This window comes from Mustela nigripes, chromosome 6 (assembly GCF_022355385.1).
Source record: "Mustela nigripes isolate SB6536 chromosome 6, MUSNIG.SB6536, whole genome shotgun sequence".
Classification (NCBI taxonomy): Eukaryota; Metazoa; Chordata; class Mammalia; order Carnivora; family Mustelidae; genus Mustela; species Mustela nigripes.
In genome coordinates this window covers 30,824,551-30,846,205 of record NC_081562.1, presented here as the reverse complement: position 1 = coordinate 30,846,205, position 21,655 = coordinate 30,824,551, and the positions used below count along the sequence as shown (strand labels likewise).

The following is a 21,655-nucleotide window of genomic DNA, read 5'->3' as shown; positions in this document are numbered from 1 at the left end:
GATCTTAAAATCTTGATCTCTTGATTTGTGTGTTTACTAGATCTTGAAATCTTGTTCTCTTGAAATTAAAAAATTTTCCCGAGTCAGTTGCTAGAAGGGAGGTAAAAACCCTCTTTTTCTCAGTCTAATGATTTCACATTTGCCCTTCGGGTGAGGATTTATCCTTTCATGTCAATATTAATGAATATCCCAGGCTGCTCTTTCTCTGTAATGGTTCTTGCCATTTTTCATTGTATCCGCAGACAGGTAACAGACTGAGAATAAACAGATGGTCAAAGACAAGGATGGAAATCTTGGAAGGTGCTTGTAATATCTACTTATGCCTCTTGAAAATACTGGTTTGACATTTCACAGGAAGTAATGCTCATTAAGTAGTTTTCCTTAAACACTTAGCAACTAATATACATATAAGTAATTTTTCTTAAATACCGTGTTAATTTTGGATATGCTGGGCCTGTGGTCAAGTATACCACCATCTTCCAACTATAGTTCATTGCCGATGTACTTGACATTTGCTCCCTACGGTAACTGCGTATCTCCATCGATCATCCTCAGTTCCACAGTTATACCCACAGACCCATGAGAGCTGTAATTTCCCCATTGTGAACTACTTTAAGCATATTTTTGAGACTCACACTAATCTGAGATCCCTATAAATTTATGTAACATAGAAAAAGCTAGTCAAAATAAGAACTGAGACTAAATTAGAATTAAGACACTTATGTCTCCAAATTTTGGAGACCCAACAGACCACCTAGAGCAGTAGCTCTTAAATATCCTTTCAGAAATGTCTTTAAAATGTAGATGCCTGGAGCCCTTCCTCAGACCTGTCATTGTATTAGCTTCTTAGAGGGCAGCCCAGATACCTTTAATTTTAATAAGCACCACAGGGGACCATAATGCTTACCACGGTAAAGCACATCAGGTCTTCCTTCACTGAACAAACATTTAGTGAGCAACTTTTTACCAATATAAAAATGATAATATGAGCATATATTTTCTCTTTTTATTATTTATTTACTTACTTATTTGAGAGAGAGAGAAAGCAGAAACAGGGGGAAGCGGGAGAAGCAGGTTCCCCGCCGAGCTGGGAGCCCAAAGTGGGGCTTGATCCCACAACCCTGGGATCATGACCTGAGCTGAAGGCAGGTGCTTAACTGACTGAGCTACCCAGATGTCCCATATTTTCTTTGCAGTATAGTTTCTTGGGTCACAGATTAATAAGCAACTTGAGGGAGAGGTCCATGCTCTGCAGTCTTTGAAGACAAAATAAAGCAGGAGTGCCTGGGTGGCTCAGTTGGTTGAACGTCCGGCTCTTGGTTATAGCTCAGGTCATGATCTCAGGGTTTTGATATGGAGCCTGACCTTGGGGCTTAGTGTGGAGTCTGTGCTTAGTGCGAAGTCTGCTTGAGATTCTCTCCCTCCATGTGCTTATACTTGCTTCTCTCTTAAATAAGTAAATAAAATCTTTAAGAAACAAAAAACTTTCCTCACTTGCTCCCTAAGACCTAGCAGGGCATATAGCAGGCAAATGTTGCTTTGCTTCGGTCACCAGCCCCTCAAATAAAATGTGCTGGTAGATCTTCATCACAGAATACTGCATCACAGAATACTTTTTAAACTTGGATCCTCTGGGCATCCTTCTAAGGAATCCACCTAAATTGCGTGCGAGTCTGGTTTATGTGTGGTTTATGTGTCTGTTTCTAACTGCATTGAGGCTAAGTCAGAAAGACTTGGACCACAGAATTAAACTTCTGTTTTGAAGTTTGGCTATAAGCCCCAAATAAAACATAAACCAGGAAATATAGATCAAGAGTAGGGAAGACAAATATCTCAACAAATACAATTTTCTTTCTTTTGTCCATATCACGACCTTTATTTCTTCCCTATGTTTGTATCATCTCTGTGCTCGAGACAATTTTCAAGTAACAGAATGCCGCTTGGTTGCTTTGAACTGGGCACTTAACAAAAATGCTTCACCAAGTGTGCTCACCCTGAAATCATACCTAGTAGCTCAAATGGGCATGTAAAATCTCCCCTAGATCAGGAGAGCTGGGAGGAATGCATTCCAGATGCTGTATTCTCTCTCTCATGCCATGGTATGCATTTTAAGAGAAACATGGCATGAAGCTAGTTGTAACCAAGGGGCACCAGCGTAAAATGGCTTTTGCGGAGAGATGAGCTTCCACATGACAAATGTGGAAGAGGAGTCTGTTCAACATTTGGGTAACAAATCACTCCTCCAGCTATGTTCCCAGAGGGAGCACATACCCACCTACATGTCATGGGGTCTTCATGCTGTTGAAGGGGGAGATTGGCCATTTCAGGTCTTTTCTGTTAGGCTTGTTACAGAAGAGAAGGAGGGCATATGGAAGGGAAATAAGACACTGAGAAACCCACTCAAGAGATAATGGGGAACAAGGTGGTATGCCACATCAGCACACAGAAAACTCTCCAGTGTCCTACACTGCCTGTGACAGAGACGAAAAAAACAAGAAACAAAGTCACCGCAGTGAGGTACCAATGTTACCAATAGATTCTCCTTGATCATAAATATCTCCCTGCCTCCTCTCTAAACACCCTTTAGAAGAACTCATTGATTTCTTTCTTTGTCTTGGAAAAATACTAAGTTGGGACAAAAAAAAAAGTATGAAACCTTTTTCAAAAAAATGGAAGAAAAACAAAACAAAACACAGCTATTGAAAGCATTCCTTACTTACCAATTTTGTAACGTCTTTTACATCATCAGTCACACGGTTCCTGCAGATCCCTTTAGTTTTCACCAGAGGATTAAATAGGAGTAGTTGAAGATAAATGCAAGTGATAATCCAAGTCTAGATGAAAACAGAAAGATTGCTGGTGATGACCAGTTAACAGCTGTAATCACTCAAGCTATTACATCTTATACCTTACTGTGGAAAAGCCCATCTACCTTAAAAAAAAAAAAAAAAGAAATGCTACTGGCTTATATACAATTCAATGCTGAGTAATTGAAGTCTGCTCACCAAATTTTTAAAAACTGCCAGTTAAAATGTGGTTTGGATTTTTCATTTCTATGACATTACTGTTCGTTTTTGTCAGAAGCTTTCTAGAGCCAATTTCCTAATGGCAATTAGGAAGGAACGTGCAGCCACATGTAAAAGATCTACCACTTGAGGTGTTTTCTAAAAACTAGGAATGTATAAAATTCATACCTCAAGGCACCAAAAGAGACTTTCTATACTTTAAGTGTAGACTCTTTGGCAAGTAGCAGCAAACCTGAGCAGTGCTTTAATTCTAATAGTGTAGGACAGTACACCAAAGTGAGGAAGAGAGATATATTTTTAGATCTAGGACAGGACTTAACCTCATTTATGAGACATCAAAGGAATCATTGTTTTTAATCATAGCTTTTTAGCCATTTACTAGGGGGAAACATTTTTCTTAGCAAATAGGAAGACATTCTTGAGCTCTATTGTGAGGTCCTCACACACATACATGTGCACTTACACATGCCTCTCCTTGAAAATAACGCAACCATGTTTATAGTTACTTTTATTCAGGACTTATTTTTTCTTATTATACTATAGTTGAGGTTTTTAAGAAATCAGTCATCCAGTTCTCTTTTTTTAGTACCTTGGTAGCCTGTAACATAGCACCTTGCATATTAAAAGCTCTTAATAAATATTTGCTGGATGCATCAGTGATGATGGTAAAAAAAAGTCTAATGTTTCAAATTCAAATCCGTTTTATTGAGCAGATATTATGAGACAGAGACTGTGCCAGTCACTAGAGAGACAAAGGTGATGAAGTTGCCCTTGTAACTCAGAGGCAGGTACATAAATAATGTGCACGCTCTGTGACAAATGCTTTGGGAACACAAAGGCAGAAGCAATTAATCCATTAACCTTAGCGAGGAGAACCCTTGGCAGGAAGACCGTGCCAAGAAAAGCTAGAGAGAAAATGTGACTCTGGCTGGCTTCTGGAGGACAAGGAGTCTGCAAGAGTTGACAAGGAAAGGATAAGCATTCCAGGAAGACAAACAGCATGAGCAGAGGCATGAAGATGTGAAGATACCCTAAAATGGGAGAGTTCTTTTATGAGTTAACATGCACTTACGGCATCTTAAAGTTACACAAAGTCCATCAGCGCATGGCTAGAAATCCTTCCTATTTACACAGCTGCCATGTATTTTTTTAAAAACTGGATTATTTTCCACTAATATCTGCACGCTAACTAGATATTACACTGGACCAAATGATGATGGCCATTTACTGAGATTTCTGAGACTACATGCTCCCTACATAGGTAACAGCAGCTTGTAAACAAAACTCAAACCCTTTCATTGTTTTACCAATGTATTCTCCTAGTTTGGCAGTAATTCCGTTAAAGTTTGGTTAAAGCTCCTTTCAGTACTGTGGGGTCACGCTCTTCATAGCAATGTCTCCCTTGGAATGAAATGAAGATTAAATTGTGTGCAAATGATTTCTTGGAAGAAACCAGGATGTTCTTTGATAGGTGGATAAATAAACCGTGGTATATTGGACAATGGAATATTACTCAGCACTAAAAGAAACGAGCTATCAAACCATGGAAAGACATGGAGGAAATTTCAAGGCATATTTTTATTAAGTGAAAGAAGCCAATCCAAAAAGGCTACACATGCTACAATTCCAACTATTACGACTTACTGGAAAAGGCAAAACTGTCAAAATAGCAAAAAGATCAGTGGCTGCCAGAGGCTGTAGGGGGAGGGATGAATAGGTGGAACACAGGGTTTTTAGGGCAGTGAAAATACTCTGTAAAATGGTAGGTATGTCATTATCCCCCTGTCCAAACTCACAGAATGTACAGTACTAAGGGTAATTCCTAGTGCAAACTATGGACTTTGGATGATTAAGACGTATCCATGTAGATGTATCAGCTGTAACAAATACTCCACTCTGGCCCTGTGTAGGGGCAGGGAGCAAGGGGGAAACCTCTGTACTTTCCCCTCAATTTTGCTGTGAACCTATAACTGTTAAAAAAAAAAAAAAATGACTCTGGGGACACCTGGTTGACTCTGTTGGTTTAAATATCTGCCTTCGGCTCAGATCATGATCCTAGGGTCCTGGGATCAAGCCCCACGTTGGGCTCCCTGATCAATGGGAGCCTGCTTCTCCCTGTCTTCCCACTTGTGCTCTCTGTTGTTATCTCTGTCTCTTTCTCAAATAAATTAAAAAATCACTTTGATTGCTGTGGTGATTGCTGTAGGGTAGCAATAGGTAGAAACAGTCCGGTTAGGGGCTCCTGTTATAATCCAAGCAAGAAAGGGTTGTAGCAATGCACTGACCAGAAGTCGTTAGATTCTGGATACCTCCTACAGGCTCAACCACTAAGATTTCCTGAGAGCTAGAGTGTGACTTGAAGGAATCAAAGATGACTCCAAGGATTTGGGCTTCAACAAATGGAAGGATGGTGTTGCCATCAACTGGTATGAGGAAGGCTGAGGGCAGAGAAGGCCTGGAGGGAAGATCAGGAGCTGAATTTTGAGTGTGCTAAATTTGAAATGTCTTTGCCATACCTGAGGGAGGATACTAGGTCAGGATATTTGAATCTGGATTTAGAAGGGAAGTTGGGGCTAGATATATAAATGATAGCCTTGGATGTATAAATGGAATTTATTCATCATTCAAAAGAGTGGATGAGCCCAGGATGAGCCTCACTCCAGGGAGTGAGGACCAACAGAACAAAGAACAAAGAATTGAGTCCTATGGTGCTCTAACTGGAAGAGGTCTGGCAGAAGATTTAGAACTCACAAAAGAGCTGGCGAGCTTGAGAGAGAAGCCAAAGGAATAGGAGGAAGCCAAGTTTAAAAAAAGAAAAATTACCTGGGGGAGGAGGTCCAACAATGTCAAATACTCGTAATAGGTCAAGTAAGAGGAGAACGGAGAACTGACCCCTAGATTTGGCAGAAGACAGCTCACTGGTGACAGTAACAGGAACATTTTTGCTGAAGTAGTTATGGGAAAAAGGCTATCTGGAGTGGGTTTAAGAGAACATAAGAGAGTAATTAGAAACTGTGAATGTGACAGCTCTTTTAAAGAGTTGTCCTTCAAAGGAGAGCAAATAAACAAATGAATAAAAAAAAAAAAAGTGGGATAGTGATTGGCAAGGACGGGGGGGGGGGGGCTTCTCTGTAAGCAGACCAGGCTGTCCCTATGCCTATGTGGATGACAGTGCAACTGGCAACGTAAGCCAGAAGGGAGGCAACTGCTTGAGCAATGTTCCTGCAAAGGCAAGAAGGGGTGAGATCTAGCTGTCAATCACAGGGCTCAGCTTTAAATAAGAGCCTGTAGAGTACATCAGTACTATCAGACAGGATGTCTAAAAGTGTGAGTGCAGACACTGGGGTTGTTTCAACAACACAGTGAAGAACAGCTACCATTTACTGGACATTTATTATGTACCAAACATTTTGTATATCTTCTCACAAACTAAGTTTCATATGTCCTTATTGCATTAAAAAAATTTTTTTTGAAGATTTTGTTTATTTATTAGAGAGAGAATGACAGAGATCATGAGCAGGTGGAAGGGTTGAGAGAGAAGCAGACTCCTCATTAAGCAGGGAGCCCAATGTGAACTCCATCCCAGGACCCCAAGTTCATGACCTAAGGTGAAGGCAGTTGCTTAACTGGCTGAGCCATCCAGGTGCCCTTTAAAAGATTTTTTTCTTAAGATTTTATTCATAAATCCTAGTTTTAAAGGTGAAGAAATTGAGCTACAGAGAGATTTGGGGACTTCTAAATAAAACCAAAAAACAAACAAACAAAAAACCAGGTCTTTCCAATTCTAAATCCTGTCCTCTTTACCATCCCATACTATCACAGCATTCCCACAAAGCTCAGATCACTGGTCAGGACTACAAATAGCAAAGCTCTAAAACTTCAATAATTTTTTAGATGTCAAGCATATGGAGGCAAGTATATTTCATAATCCATGCCATAGCAGAATATTCTACATTTCTCAGGTTACCATAATTTTTAATATATGTCCATCACAGTTTTAAAAAATATCCTAATACAGACTTAATAATTGCAAAATAATCTGCTCATTTTTATAGGAATGTTTGGCCAGTGCTAAAATTAAATCTGTTCGTATACTCACACATCTCTGACAAACTTATATTTTCTAAAGCACTTTATTTTAAAGCTGTTAAATAGATTTGTAATTTATTTTCATATATACCTAGCTAGTAGTATGGGATATTCACCTTTTGTAAAATTCAACAATTCACTCTGCCGTAACTAAACATTAGAACAGAGGAGCCATCATGGGAGTAATGTCCCTCATCAGTACTCTCGTGAGAGGAGAGAGGGCTGAAATGCAGAACTTACTTCTTCATATTGGAAAGTAATCTTTCAGTATTATTCTGTATTGATTACAGACATTTTTTCTAATATATAGGATGCACATTTCCTTTATTTCTGAAACAGTGGGTAGAAGTATTAAACCCCACTTTTTTGATGATTCAGGTTCATGATATAAAAGACTACATGAAATAAGATAAGCCAGATGTTAACATATTGTATGATCTCACATGTGGAATATAAAAAAGGAAAGGAAAAAGAAAAGAAAAGAAATAAAAGGAAAAAAAAGTCAAATTCATGGTAACAGAGTAGAATTAAGAGTGGGAGTTACCAAAGGCCGGGCAAGATCTAGATCAAAGGGTACAAAATTTCAGTTACAAGATGAGTAAGTTCTGCGGACTTCATGCACAACACTATAGTTAATAAGACTGTATTATACATTTGAAATATGCTGTGAGTAGGCCTCAAGTGTTCTCACCACACACAGAAAGAAAGGGTAACTGTAAGGGGATAGTTTGTGATGTACACTTGCCTCAAACATCATATTGTACACCTTAAATACATATGATTTTTGTCAGTCATACCTCAATAAAGGTGGTGGGGGAAGAAAGCATTCCAGGTATGTGGTTGTGACCACCTTCCTCTAAGTAGCTCCAAAGTACTGTATTTGTTTGAAAGACGACTATTTTAAAATTTTATTTTTTGTCGGCTTCTCACGTTACCCGTTTCTCCCCAGGCTGTCAGCTCATTCCTTGCAACATATTTCACTGTTAGTATGCCTATTTCTAGCTTCCTGGAGTCTCAACGGCAACACAGAACACATGGCCCATGGGGGGCTGAGTCCCATAGGCACAGTAATGGCAAAAAGATGACCACACCCTAATTCTTGGAACTTGAGGATTTTTTCCTTATATGACAGAATGGACTTTACAGATGGGATTTGGCGAAGGACCATGAGGTGGAGAAACCACCCCAGACTCCCTGGGTTCAAAAGAATCTTATGGCTCCTTACAAACAGAACCTGTTCCAGTTCTGGCTAGAGAAATGGAATAAACGAAGAAGGGCAAACGGCGACATCATTAACTTGCCATTCCCGGGAAGGGAGCAGGAGTCCAGGAATGCCAGTGGCTTCTAGAAGCTGAAAAAGGCAAGGATCAAAGTCTACCTGAGAGCCTTCAGGGAGGTACATGGTCCCACGGACACCCTGATTTTAGCTCAGTAGGCCTGCCAACTTTGGATTTCTGAATCTCCAAAACTGTAACATAATAAATCTGTATTGTTCTATAAGTCACTAAGTTTGTGGCAATTTGTTATAGCAGCAATAGAAAAATCAGAGTTCAAGAAACTTTTGAATGAATTAATGGATGAATGGTATAGTATTGCGATGTCCAAGCTTTCCTAGTAAGGAAAATAAACTGCCCTTGTCAGTATTCTGGGCCCCCAACCCTGCTTTAAGCAAAGCAGCTTGGCTTTTTTTTCTGTTTTATTTGTTCATGCTTCTGGGTAAGATTTTATTTGAACAAAGGTTTCCAAGGGCAGGAAAAAAAAAAAAAAAGAAGAAGAAAAAAAAACACATGCTTTTGAAAACCGGTTGTGTGATGGCAGAGAGCAGAACGTGGATCCAGAAAACCTCTGAGCCCCTTACCGTGGGACCTCAAAGAAGCCAATTAATCCTTCGAGGACTCTGTTTTATCAGTCTTAAAAGATGAGAATGAGAATAATTTTTGCCTTACCCACTTCATGCAGCAATGGTGAAGATCAACTGAAAAGTTTTCAAGTCATAGGAGCTGTGCAATTATTTGTTGTGTGGTTTATGGGTTTGGGATAGGCTAGGAAACCAGGGAAACAAGGACTTTTCAGACTGAATAAAGGAGGGAAAAGGACTTTATAGAGTCAATCTTCCAGGAACAAAGAGGATGCTCTTTAGTACACGGGTATTTTGCACGGATTTTGGATTCAGAACCTTTTTCAAATTTATTTCTTAGTTCTCAATTGTGTTTAGCTTCAGTTAACAAATGACTTCCAATTAACGGAGGTAATTACCATGTATCACCAAAATATTTATCTTTGTTTTCTCCCTCTTCCTCTTTCTCTAATTTCTGGAAACTCCAACAAGGGTACACGGGTGCCTAAATGTGGGGGTGTGTGTGCGCGCACACACCCTATCGGAGATAGAATGCTGAAGCAAAATGTCCCTGTGTTTGTGACTTCTGCTCTAAAATGTATCTTTTCAGTTTGGGCAATCATCTCACTGTTTTTTTCTCCCCCCCTCTAACATTCTCTGCTTCTGCCTATGACATTTTTCTCTGGCTACTTTGTTTTAACATCGTACAACTTTTCTCTCTAGGTCACGCTCGTTGTGTGATAACCTCTCATTTCACGATAACCTTTCATTGCACAGACACACCAAACTAATCTTATTGTCGGCAGTTCTCGATTTTTTTTTTATTTAGAGGCATGCGTCAAAAGTGTCCCCCACATACTCCCCACATCACACACAATTCCGATAACTCTTTCATTGCTAAAAATTGCCTTTACATTATTCACATGATAAAAAAAGAAAAAGAATAAGACGTCTGGTTGTGCTGCTAGAACTAAGCCATACAACAGAAACGGTTTTGGTAGTGGGAAGAAGTGACAAACATTCATGTGAATGACAGACAGAGCAGATCTTTTTCAGGTAGGTTTTAACAGTGGCAGATAGTTCTATAAAGATACTTTGAACAAGAGGGGCAAAGTGACAAGAAGATGAGGCTGGAGACCCTGAAAGGCAAAAAGATCTTATTAAGGTCTCATGTTTGTTAAGAATCAGTCACAGCAGACCCCAGTGGGATAGTTACCCAGTCATCAGTTTTTTCTGAACATAAGAACCTTCCTTATAATAAAAAGCCACAAGGCAGGAAAAGGAGCTGCAGATTCCTCCTAAAGCAAACTATTTACTTGATCTGAACATGTGTGTGTTATAACACAGAAGTTGCTTCGTAGATTTCTTTCTTTTAGTACAGAGGGACATGCAGGTAGCCCAAGTACATCAGGGGAACATACGCTGTTTGAGATATCAGAAGATTCCAAGTCTCTAAACTTGGAGGAAGACAACAACAACAAAAATCAAACTTTTCTCTCTATGAACTTGAGAAATGATATTTTAAAATATGTGTTGCCAGGGCCCACATTAGACACTTCCCAAAGTCGGAAAGGTAGAGGAGTGTCTGTGTAGCTTGTTTTCTTTAATACACAGACCTACAGAGTTGTATTAGGTCTGCCCTGAACAAAACAGCAGCTGCTGCCAAAAACAACATTCATCTTCTCTTTAATCTTGAATGCCAGCTAGCGAAGCAGGCAGTTAGTTCCCTTGTAGACCAAATGTGCTTTGGAAGCAGGCCAACTGGCTTAGCTACCCAGGACCAGGAAAGCAATTTACCAAGATATGGGTATAGTAATTAGTCCTGAGTTCAGGTCTTCTGAGGTCATATGAACAATATCCTTTAAAAATAACCTTAATGTAAACCAACAACAGATTCTGGTTCAGGGAAGAACCATTTACTTCTATGTGACTTCTTTCTTCAGATTTTTTAATTTTTAAAAGATATACCATTACACATTATCCCTAATCATCCCTACACAGACTCAAATTCTTCTCTAGCAATTGTCCAGTAAGCTCAAAGGGACTGAGGAAACACATAACAGTAAAATTTAGAAAATCTGCTACCAGGAAAGCAGATGTTAACAGGATAGCTCAGTGAAACTCAAACCAGCTTCTTCAAGTCCAGTTTGGTGCCCTAAAGTCTTGCGAAACGAAACATCCACATCTCTCCATGTAGATCCTTTTGTGAAGTGACATGAAAATATTCTAAAATATGGATAATCCCTAAAACACATGGTGAATATGGTCTACTAACAAAACCTGAACCACCTGGAAATGAATTGTTTGATATAAAAAGATAGGCAACCGCTTTAAGGTAAACAGTAAATTTAAGGATTTCACTGGGAAAACAATGAGAAAAGTTACCCTTGATGGTCTGTCCTTACTGTAAATGTAAACCCTATTTAAAGGGAAAATGATGGGGCTCCTGGGTGGCTCAGTGGGTTAAAGCCTCTGCCTGGGATGGAGCCCCACATCAGGCTCTCCGCTCAGCAGGGAGCCTGCTTCCTCTTCTCTCTCTGCCTGTCTCTCTGCTTACTTGTGATCTCTGTCAAATAAATAAATAAAGTCTTTAAAAATAAATAAATAAATAAAGGGAAAATGACTCCCATATACTGACACTTAACTAAGGGCAACACCTAGGAGCAGCTTACGGATAGCATTACCTGTAACCTTCCCAACAACCGGAGTCTGCAGGTAAATAAGACACGCTTCAGTGAGATTAAGTAACTTGTTTAGGGCCGCTCTGCTAGTCAGTCTCTGGATTGGGTTCAAACCAAGACCTATACTATATATTAGAAAGAAAAATACCCAGTCAGACAGATAAGAAAACTGATTTCAGTTGCATTTAATGAACTATTCAATTTTACCTAAAATATCTACACAGTGGATGGCATATACGTCCACTTTTTTTTAAAGATTCAATTTTTAAATTAAAGATTTGATTTCTTAAAGAATCAATTTTTTTTTAAGATTTTATTTATTTATTTGATAGAGATCACAAGTAGGTAGAGAGGTAGGCAGAGAGAGGCAGCAGCTCCTGCTGAGCAGAGAGCCCGATGCGGGGCTCGATCCCAGGACCCTGAGATGAAGGCAGAGGCTTCACTGAGCCACCCAGGTGCCCATTAATCAATTTTTGATTGGAGTTACAGTGTCAAATTACTACGAGGTTGGGTAAACAAGTTGTACAGGTAAATCAAGCTACACCTCACTAGAGCTTTTTAAAATTTTTCATAGCTAGAGGGAAGGGAAAACAACAAACAAAATGAAGCATAAGTGGTCCCTTCTGATAAAAGCAAAATTGACTACTTTCTGATTTCTAAGAAAAGCTGCCTATTCATCTAATAGACATTTATGGAACACCTGGTAAATATGTAAGTATAGAATATAAAGACAGAAGATACTGATTTGGGCCTCTGGGAGCTCAAACTACTAGAGAACACTGCCGGGAGGGGACGGGCCCAGGAGGGACAGCTAAACCTGACTTTGGGGACAGGGAACTGAAGAAGGGACTCAAGGAGGGCTCCTGGGAGAGGACCTGTTCTTTAAAGGTGAATCACAGTTAACGGATCAAGGAGAGCAGGGGTGAAGACCCCTGTCAGAGAAAAGAGCTGGTGCCCACAGAAGTGAGAAAACAAGGCATTTTCATAGAACTTCACACTGATGATATGACTAGGGAAAATGAACTTGAAGGAATCAACAACAGAATAGATGAAGCTAGAGAGACAGGCAGAGGTCCTCCTAATTTTTCTAATTGATTTGGATTTTATCTTAGAGACATGAGGAGCTCTGGAAGGACTTTAAGCAGAGGAGTATCAAGATCAGATTTACTTTATAAAGGCTTATCAAACATCAGCATGAAGGACAGATAGACTGGAGGGGCACAGAGGTCACCAAAGTCATTAACTGGGGCAGAGGCAGCGGTAATGGCAGGAAATGGGTCAGTTCAAGAGGATATGGAAGTAGCCTGGGACTTGGCTGACTGACAAAATGTGTGGGGTAAAAAGGAGAGGAGTCATGAGTGACCTCAAGTTCCAGTTTAGGTGACTGGGTAAGAAGTCCTGCTTTTCACCAAGTCAGGATAACGTAAGAGAAGTGGCAGCTGGAGACCGTAAGTTATCACCCCAAACTCTGCAGGGCAGATCCCACATCTGAGGAGGGAAAGAACTACCTGAATAGATGAGACAATGAGAAGCCAAGCACAGGAGAGGGAAATCAGCTGACTGCGGGAACTGCACAAAAGGGCAAATGTGAACAACAAAAGAAGCACTAAAAGTTGTCAACCTTGGGGCGCCTGGGTGGCTCAGTCAGTTAAGCGTCTGCCTTCAGCTCAGGTCATGATCCCAGAGTCCTGGGATGGAGCCCCGCATGGGACTCCTTGCTCAGTGTGGAGCCTGCTTCTCCCTCTGCCTGCCACTCCCGCTGCTTGTGTATTCTGACAAAAAAAAATTTTTTTAAATAATAAAGATGTCAACCTGACCATTGCCGGAAAACACCTCACAGAGCGGACACTGACAAGGATCATTTCTGTGGGACTGACAGAACTAGGAACCCATCCACAGTGGGTGCACAGGGATAAACGAGTGGGGGGAATCTCAAGGGTAATCCAGGACAGCTTGAAAAGGAAGGAGAGCAAGTAGTTAGGAAAGGCTAGGGTGTTAACTTTGGTCTTGGCAGAAAAGAAGGCAGCTCAAAAGCAGTGGGGCTGTCATGATAAACTCAGCCTTTCTCTTTCTTCAGTGGCTAACGGAAGCCAGGTAAGCTCAGAAGCTTTGCCACGGTGTGAAAATCTGTGCAATGAACTACCTCAGGCAAGAATCTAGGGCCCAGGTGTTCAAGTTTTGTTATTACTATTTTGTAAGACACTTACATGACAGAAGAAACATTTATGCCAGCAGTAGACATTATTTCATTAGAAACAAGTGTAATATAGGTCATTAGCTCTTCACAAAAACAGCAATTCTATAAAAACACAGCAAGAGACTTCCCCTAAACAATATAATCTGCTCTATGTTAGGGAGATACTGATGACTAATTCTAATCAATTTTATGAGGAGAATATGTAACAAACCAGACTACTCTAAAAAATTGGTGGGTACTAGTTTAAGGTTGAGCCTAGATTTACATATTTGTTGCCAATTCTTTTTGCAAGTAAATATATTTTCAAGGAAATAGGAGACAGGCCCCCCAAATAGGCCAAAGTATAGGAATATAGCAAAAAAACAAAACAAAACATGACAGTTCTGAAATGCACATCGCCACCTTCAGAACCCTATGGGCACTGGTTTCTTTTTGTTCACTACCACAATAAGTGCTCTGAGCGCTGTACCTTTCCAAAAAAAAAAAAGTATATATATATATATATATATATATATATATATAAACATAAATTCTAATTCATACTTTTTCAACTGTGTGACTCACTTCTGAAAGTGTGATCTCTTGTAAATCAAAAAGCTCTGAAACTTTTTCAAAATCCATAAAATCTTTTGCATTTCAAACAACTGAGAGACGGAAAAATAAATCTTGGTTCCTGTTGCTCTCTGATCCCATGTGCTGAATCTGGACTGAAGGACTGAACTTCCTAGAACTTCTTGTGTTTTTTGTTCTCCTATGGTTGCAATTAAATATGTTCAGATGTCTTGTCAGATCAGCTACCAAGGCTCTGACAAGTTTGATCTCTCCAGGCCTTTTAAGTTTTAAAAAGCTTAATCTGAGGAAGCACGCTCAGGAAATCTCCAAAGTTTTTTTCCCCACCTAGGCTTTTTTAATGACATTAAAATAAACTAAATCTTTACACTCAGCTTTAAGTGCTTCCAAACAGCATGAAAACCAGTGGGGGTTAAAGGCATGAGCTAAAGCACACTCACAATCTTGATCATTTTCTTCATCCATCACATGGCAAGCCCGATTTGCAAAGGTCACAGCCTAAGCATTCCTGATTACTTAATGTGTGCTGGACACACCAAACTGCCTTTGGTTAAGTTGAATAAACTGTTGAAACGTTCCCCCCTTTTGCTCAAAGGGCTCTAACTGAAATGGGGAGTCACCTCTCTTACCTTTAGAGGAAAGTGTATAATCATCTGGGGATGTTTACTAAGATTGCAGATTCCAGCATCACACAGAACCTAAATTTCTGAGAATGCATCTCAGGAATGTACACTTTTAACAAGCCCTCCATGTTATTATTTTTTTTTTTTTTAAGGTATTCTTGAAAGTCTGAGACGGGCTATTTTAGGCTCTCCTAGCTCAGGGGTACTATATCATTTGGGAAAAAAAGAGAGGTCTAAAAGGGTATACAAAGTTGCATTTGGTTCAAGGGCTACATGTTAGATGCTCCTGATTTAGAGCAACTTGGAAAAAGAAAAGGGAAATGTAATGAACCCTGTAGGAGTAGTGAGTGTAGAGGAAACTGCGAATTGGCTCTTTGATTACCACCCAGCCCTCTCCTAGCATATTCTCCTCTGTGGTGGCTGCCAAACTTCTCCTGCTCCTTTGCAATTAGCTACAGTTGCAGAGATGACTGGGCCAGTCAGGTACAGCCCTGCAAGACTGATAGGGGAAGGACAGTCTTGTGCTGGGCATTTTGCTCATATAGATGGTAGCCAGAGCACAAAGACCCTTCAGTCAGGACCAGTAACAGCTTTCAGCACTAGCTGTAACAGTTTTAAAGACAGCAGTGGACTTAATTGGGCTCTAAGTGACCAAAGTATTCTGGAAGTTTAGCCTCCTCTTCTGGCCCCTCCAGTGGTCTTATAAGCTACCAAATACATTTCATCATTTTCCCCCCTCTGTCTAGCTAGAATGGATCACACTGCATGCACCTGAACCCTAAGCAATGCTAGGAGAAAAGAACCCAAGTTATTAAGCATTTATTTCTCATAAAGTTTAGTCTAAACTTTCATTTGGAATTTTCAATTACTGTTTCAAAGTTCAAATTGTAAGATAAGCATCATTTAAAAAATTTTTTTAAAAAAGGAATTTTTTGATTGGCAATCCACGAGAATGTTAATGTATTTCTACTACCCAAAGCACAACAAAGCACTTATCTTTGACATGCCTGGGACATGTTCCTTTGGTGACAAGACACTTCCAAATACAAGTTCATTGTTAATGAGCTTGATGTTTAGACCAGGAAAACATCAGCAAAGACTTGGATTCAAATCCTAATTCCATCACAAATGTGCTGTAACCTTGAACCAATTATGTAAGCTCTGTGAGCCTCAGTCTTCTGTTGAGGATAGCATTTCTTTGGGTTTTTGAAACGATTAAATAAGACAGTGTTATGTAAAGCACCCACAAGATGCCTGGTACATGACAGATCACGACATGACTGCCATAGTTAATCATTATTACTAATCCTTTAGATGTTGAAGTCAAAACTAAAAGTTGTACTAATAGTGAAGGTCACATTCCACATATGCTCTGCTTCCCTGTGGATGAAAGATCAGCACAGGAAGAGGATAAAGAGGTTGTGAAATTGCCACTGGGCTTGGATTTGGATCAGCTCTCCCAAAGCACGCAGGCCCATCTTGACCTGGCGGAAAAGTGAGGCTGAATTGTTTGGGTAATGGGTGATGCTAGCCTCAACAGCAGAGTTTCAAAAGTCAACTAGAGCTTCAGTAATAAATTCGAGAGAGTTTTAGAAAACATCCCTGTTTACTCACACACAGAGAAGCCCAACTTTGAATCTCTACTCTGCCACTGACCACTCTTGTGGCCTTTGAAAAAGTCACTTCATCTTTCTCTGCTTTAGTTTCCTCACCTGTAAGATGGGCCTCATCGTAGAACCTACTTCCCAGGCTTGTTGAGGCTGGAAAGGAGCTCTAGATGGGAAGCACTTGATAGAGGACCGGGAAATAGCACACCCCCAACCATGTTTCCATGGTTATTATGCTTGTCTCCATTCCAACCACACTTAGCCCAAGCATCTCCAAACTCCAAGCTCAAGCCAAAACTATGGGCCCCATCCTTGATTCTTCCTGTTCCCCTACTTACACATCCAGGAGGTTATGTCCTGTTAGTTCTACCAGCAAAATCAATCTTGCAACATTCACCTTTCCCCACCTCCTCCTTTACCGCCACAGTACAGGCTCCACTCCTGCCCAGAAGGCTTTCAAGGGGCCCTTAAGTAGCCTCCTTTGCCTTCATGCTTGCTACTTAACAAAAGAGTGGTCCTCTGGGATTATAAAACAGCACTCACTGCCTGCTTAAAATCTCGGAATACCTTTCTATTCCATTTACAACAACAGGCAAGCTGCTGATCAAGTCCTATCAGAAGTCCTACCAGGTCCTATTTAATGTAAACTTGCCTACTTCCATGCTTGTGTCTTAGCACATGGTCACTTGGGTTTAGGAACTGGAGCACAGTTGAGGTCTGGGTAATGTATGATTCAATCCTCAGCAGATGGTGTCCATATTCACGCAACGGAATTGCAACATTACCCACCAGTTTTGTTTATAATTTGTCTCCCACATTTGAGTCGGAGAACCATGCATAAGACCGGTACTTTTCAGGGCCTCACTGTTCTGGCCAGAGTGGGTAGAGCAGGGCTGAGTACAGAGAAGTGTCTCATAAATATGTTTTAAATGAATGAATGCAGGATAAAAAGAAGAGTTTCACTCAACAGTTGGCCATAAACCACGGTCACGCTTCTCCCTCTAGGGTCCGATAACTGCTAACTCCTAATGACAAGTTTGAGTCATGTTGCAATATTCTTTTAATTATTCAAAATGGGACATCAGCTAACGGTTTTTTGGGTTGAACTTTGAGCCATTTTCTCTCAGCGCGTAGATACTTCTCTAGCTCATGAAAATGATAAAGTAGGATATCAAACCAAGGGTAGACTGTAAGCTCCATGAAGCATAGCAACAAAATAATTTTTACTATTATATTTCTAGCCTCTAGCACAGTGTCTTGTAGTAAATGCTAAATAAATCTTTTTTTAAAAAAAATTAGAGAGAGAGAGCTCACATGCACAAGGGGGGTCTGGGTAGGGACAGAGGGAGAGAATCTCCTGCAGACTCCCTGCTGAGCCCAGAGTCCAGTGAGATCTAAATAAACAAATTTTAATGAACAACTAGTAGAAAAATGCCTTTCTAGATGTGGCTGAAGTAGGATAATAGACCAAAGTGCTCACCTGCCTATAAAATCCCCAGAAGCCCCCCTCCAAAGGAATTAGGTAAATTCGATTATGAAGTTACTTTCCCTTATTGACCCAAAGGTAATAAAATGAAAACCACAATCAAAAAGCCCCCCACGGATCTGGAATACAGGCACTTCCCTATAGTAAGTTGAACGGAAGTCTTCGAGAATTCTACAACTCCGTACTTCATTTAGAATTCAGAATATGGCAAGTATAAATTTCTCCCTGTCTCCCCAATGAGTTGCAATCCATCAAAATTTCTAAAGCAGCCAATTTAAAAAAAAAAAAAAAAAAAAACTATTCATGGGGATTCTGCACTGGGAACACATGCAGAGAAAAGGATTTCACTTGGGAGAAGTCATGTTCAGAAGTGATGACATTAGGTCAAGCTTTTAAATGCTAATCTTATCCCTTCCCAAAGCATTGGTTAACTTATCTAGTGGTCATCCCTTACTAAAGCAGGCAAAAAAAAAAAAAAAAGTTCCTAGAACTGATGGTTTGTTTGTTTGTTTTGTAATCCAGATCCAATCCTAGTTTGACTAAAGAATAAAAACGTTACCTTTCTTCAGAGTAACTGAGGCATACTATTACTGCTCCCCTCTCCCATCACTTGGATGCAAGAAACAAAGTTGCATGCCAGACTACTCATCAGCTGATTCAAATGACCCTCTTCCCCCCCCCCTGCAAAATAGACCTCAGTTGTGCCTATTAGTGTGAAAATGCAATAATTAGTGGCAAGCTCTTTTATTCCAATTTTTCACCATGATGTTCATTAAATTATACTTGCAGTAGAGACTCCAAATTCAATAAAGAAGATGCACAGCAGAAATTAACAAGACCTTTCCAACATATCAGGATGTAAGTATTGGCATCACGGATTTTTACAATGTTTAAGAGGGTTCTGAGTTACTCTTCAAAGTAAATTAAACTATTTTGTGTTTCAAAATTCTCCTTCAAGTCTCACTTGGAAACTTACTTGATAATATTCCCTAGACTAAAAACAAAAACCCAAAAACAAACAAACAAAAAAATGCCACAGAAGAATATGAAAAATGTACTTTAACTCTCAAGTTCTTACTCTAAATAATGCTGGGAGGGGGGAAAAAGGAACTTTCTTCTTGGGTCAGCAAAGAGGGTGAGTGGGTGACCATTGCACGGTAATCCTTTGGACTTCTTTTCAAAGCAGCTTCTTTGCTGGGGAATCCAGCTGCTTTGCTGGGGGAATGAATGTAAACAGGGGGATGGCTTGGGTAGCACAGGACTCTCTCCCCATTGGGAGGAAAATGGGGATCTACTTCCTCAGGAAGTGAAGAGAGGACTGTGTGTGAGCAGCACATCCAGCTTTAAGTGAAATTGAAAAGACATGCTTCAGCTGCTGTAGGATTTAAGTGCCCAATCTGCACAAATAATTTTGCACATCTACTTCACTGTTTAATTTTTGTGTGTCATCTCTCATTTACGATACTTTTTGGAGCTTTCGTTTGCAACTTAGGGCAGGCGGTAGACTTTGCTCTTTGTGACACATTAATTACTTAAAATCTGAGAAGTTTTATAGGTTTCAGAAATGTTAAGCTTTTCATTCTACATCCCAAACTGAACTTAACTGATATAAGGAAAAGAAAAAAGAAAAAGAGAAAAAGAAAATAGACCATGCTACAAGGTTGCCTAAGTTTAAAACTTCAGAACTTGGAAAACTTGGCATCAAAAGCATATCGGGAAGTTTTGAAGTGCACTATACGTTGCTGCTCCAGGTCTGTACAGTTGTGTTCCGTGACATGGTGGATTCTCATCACAGAAGAAATGTGAAAACTTCACTTATTCATCCTTCTCTGACCTTCCTCCACACATAAAGAGATCTTTGATCTTAAGTATTGAAACATCATTTTTTCCTGAATTCCTTAACCACACCTGTCTTTAATTCTTAAATACTCAAAATGAACCATCTAAAGCTTCTATGGTCATATTTGTCTTCCCTCACTGTTTTTGTTTTTGTTTAAAGATTTTATTTATTTATTTAAGAGAGAGTGAGAGAGAGCATGAGAGGGGAGAAGGCCAGAGGGAGAAGCAGACTCCCCATGGAGCTGGGAGTGGGACTCAATCCTGGGACTCTAGGATCATGACCTGAGCCGAAGGCAGTCACTTAACCAACTGAGCCATTAGGGTGCCCTTCCCTCACTTTCATCGATAGAGATTATACACATCAGAGTCTGAATCTATAGGATACCCCATCCTATAGAATCTATAGGATACCCTGTCTTTCCTATGGAAACACAATCTGAAAGGAAGCATCCTGAATGTGGGTAAGGTGTGAAAGAAGAATATGTTAACTCCATTTGCAATAGATGTAGTCATTACTATTACATATCAAGAAAAACACCCTAGCTAGGCAATACAAGGAGATGACAAATACTGATATGAAGCAAAGGCTTAGGAGCCAACAGACCGGGTCTGAAGACTGATTTGATGTTAAGATGTGGATTAACTTTCTCCATCTCCCCAAGCTCATATTCTCCTGGAACGAGGAATATCCATATTACCACTATCATAGATGGAGAGAACTAGGGGAGATAAAATGTACACTTTCTTCATCAGCAACAGTATTAGGTCTAACATCTTTTCTGGCTGTTAAACCTTCTATACATCTTGCATTAGTAGATACTGGCACTTGCCATTCAACCTATTGTATTACTTCCTTAAAGATGGCCAGCAACTTGTCCACCTTTTCCTCCCCCACCTTTTTTAAAAGCCATGGTCTCCATGCTCTTCTACAAGCCTAAGTGGCCCATTTCTCTCTCCAAACAGAGAGAATGTATGTTTGTGTGGGCCAGTGCTGCAGGAAAGGTTATATACATTTCTTACTGACATCAAGGCATAACCGTAATGTTCTAAATTTTTTTCCTACCTTCCAAATCACTCTCCCTATATCAGCTGAGGTCACACATGAACTGAGGTCACATATCAACTGAGATCAGTAGGCATAAAGATGGTTAAGTACCCAGATCCACTCTTAGACTACTGGTAGGTGTTCAGAATGCAACATCTGATCATAGTTTGGTTCAGAAAATCTTTGCCAATATTTTGGTGCTGAGCTACTAACAGGAGACAGCAATATGAGGCAATTTATCTTGGTAGGCAGGTGAGTAAGAAGATAATTTCAGTACAGTGTTTTCACACTATATTTTTTTTTTATGATTTTTCATTTCCTTATGTGAGACACAGAGAGAGGGAGAGAGAGCATTGGAGGGGGCAAAGGGAGAAATGGACACCCCATTGAGCAGGAAGCCCAAAATGGGGCTCAATCCAGGACCCCGAGATCCTGGATCTTAACCAACTGAGCCACCCAGCCTCCCAGTATGATTTTATTTTTTTTAATGTATTTCTTTGAGAGAGAGAAAAAGCATAAGAGTTGAAGGGTAGGACAAGGGGAGAGGAAGAGAAAGAATTTTAAGCAGACTCGTGCTACACTTAGAGCAGAACACAGGGTTCAATCTTGCGACCCTGAGATCCTGACCTGAGCTGAAACCAAGAGTTGGGATGCT

The 21,655-nt window shown here is 40.1% G+C and overlaps 1 protein-coding gene across 2 annotated transcripts in view; it reads right to left on the bottom strand.

Moving 5' to 3' along the window:
- The window catches only part of KITLG (KIT ligand), a 90,891-nt gene that overhangs the window by 53,678 nt on the left and 15,558 nt on the right, over window positions 1-21,655 (bottom strand). For both annotated transcript variants that reach the window (XM_059402373.1, XM_059402374.1), the window contains exon 2: window positions 2,721-2,834. In XM_059402373.1, coding sequence (XP_059258356.1) covers window positions 2,721-2,834 — 114 coding nt within the window. The remainder of the gene's footprint in view (window positions 1-2,720; window positions 2,835-21,655) is intronic.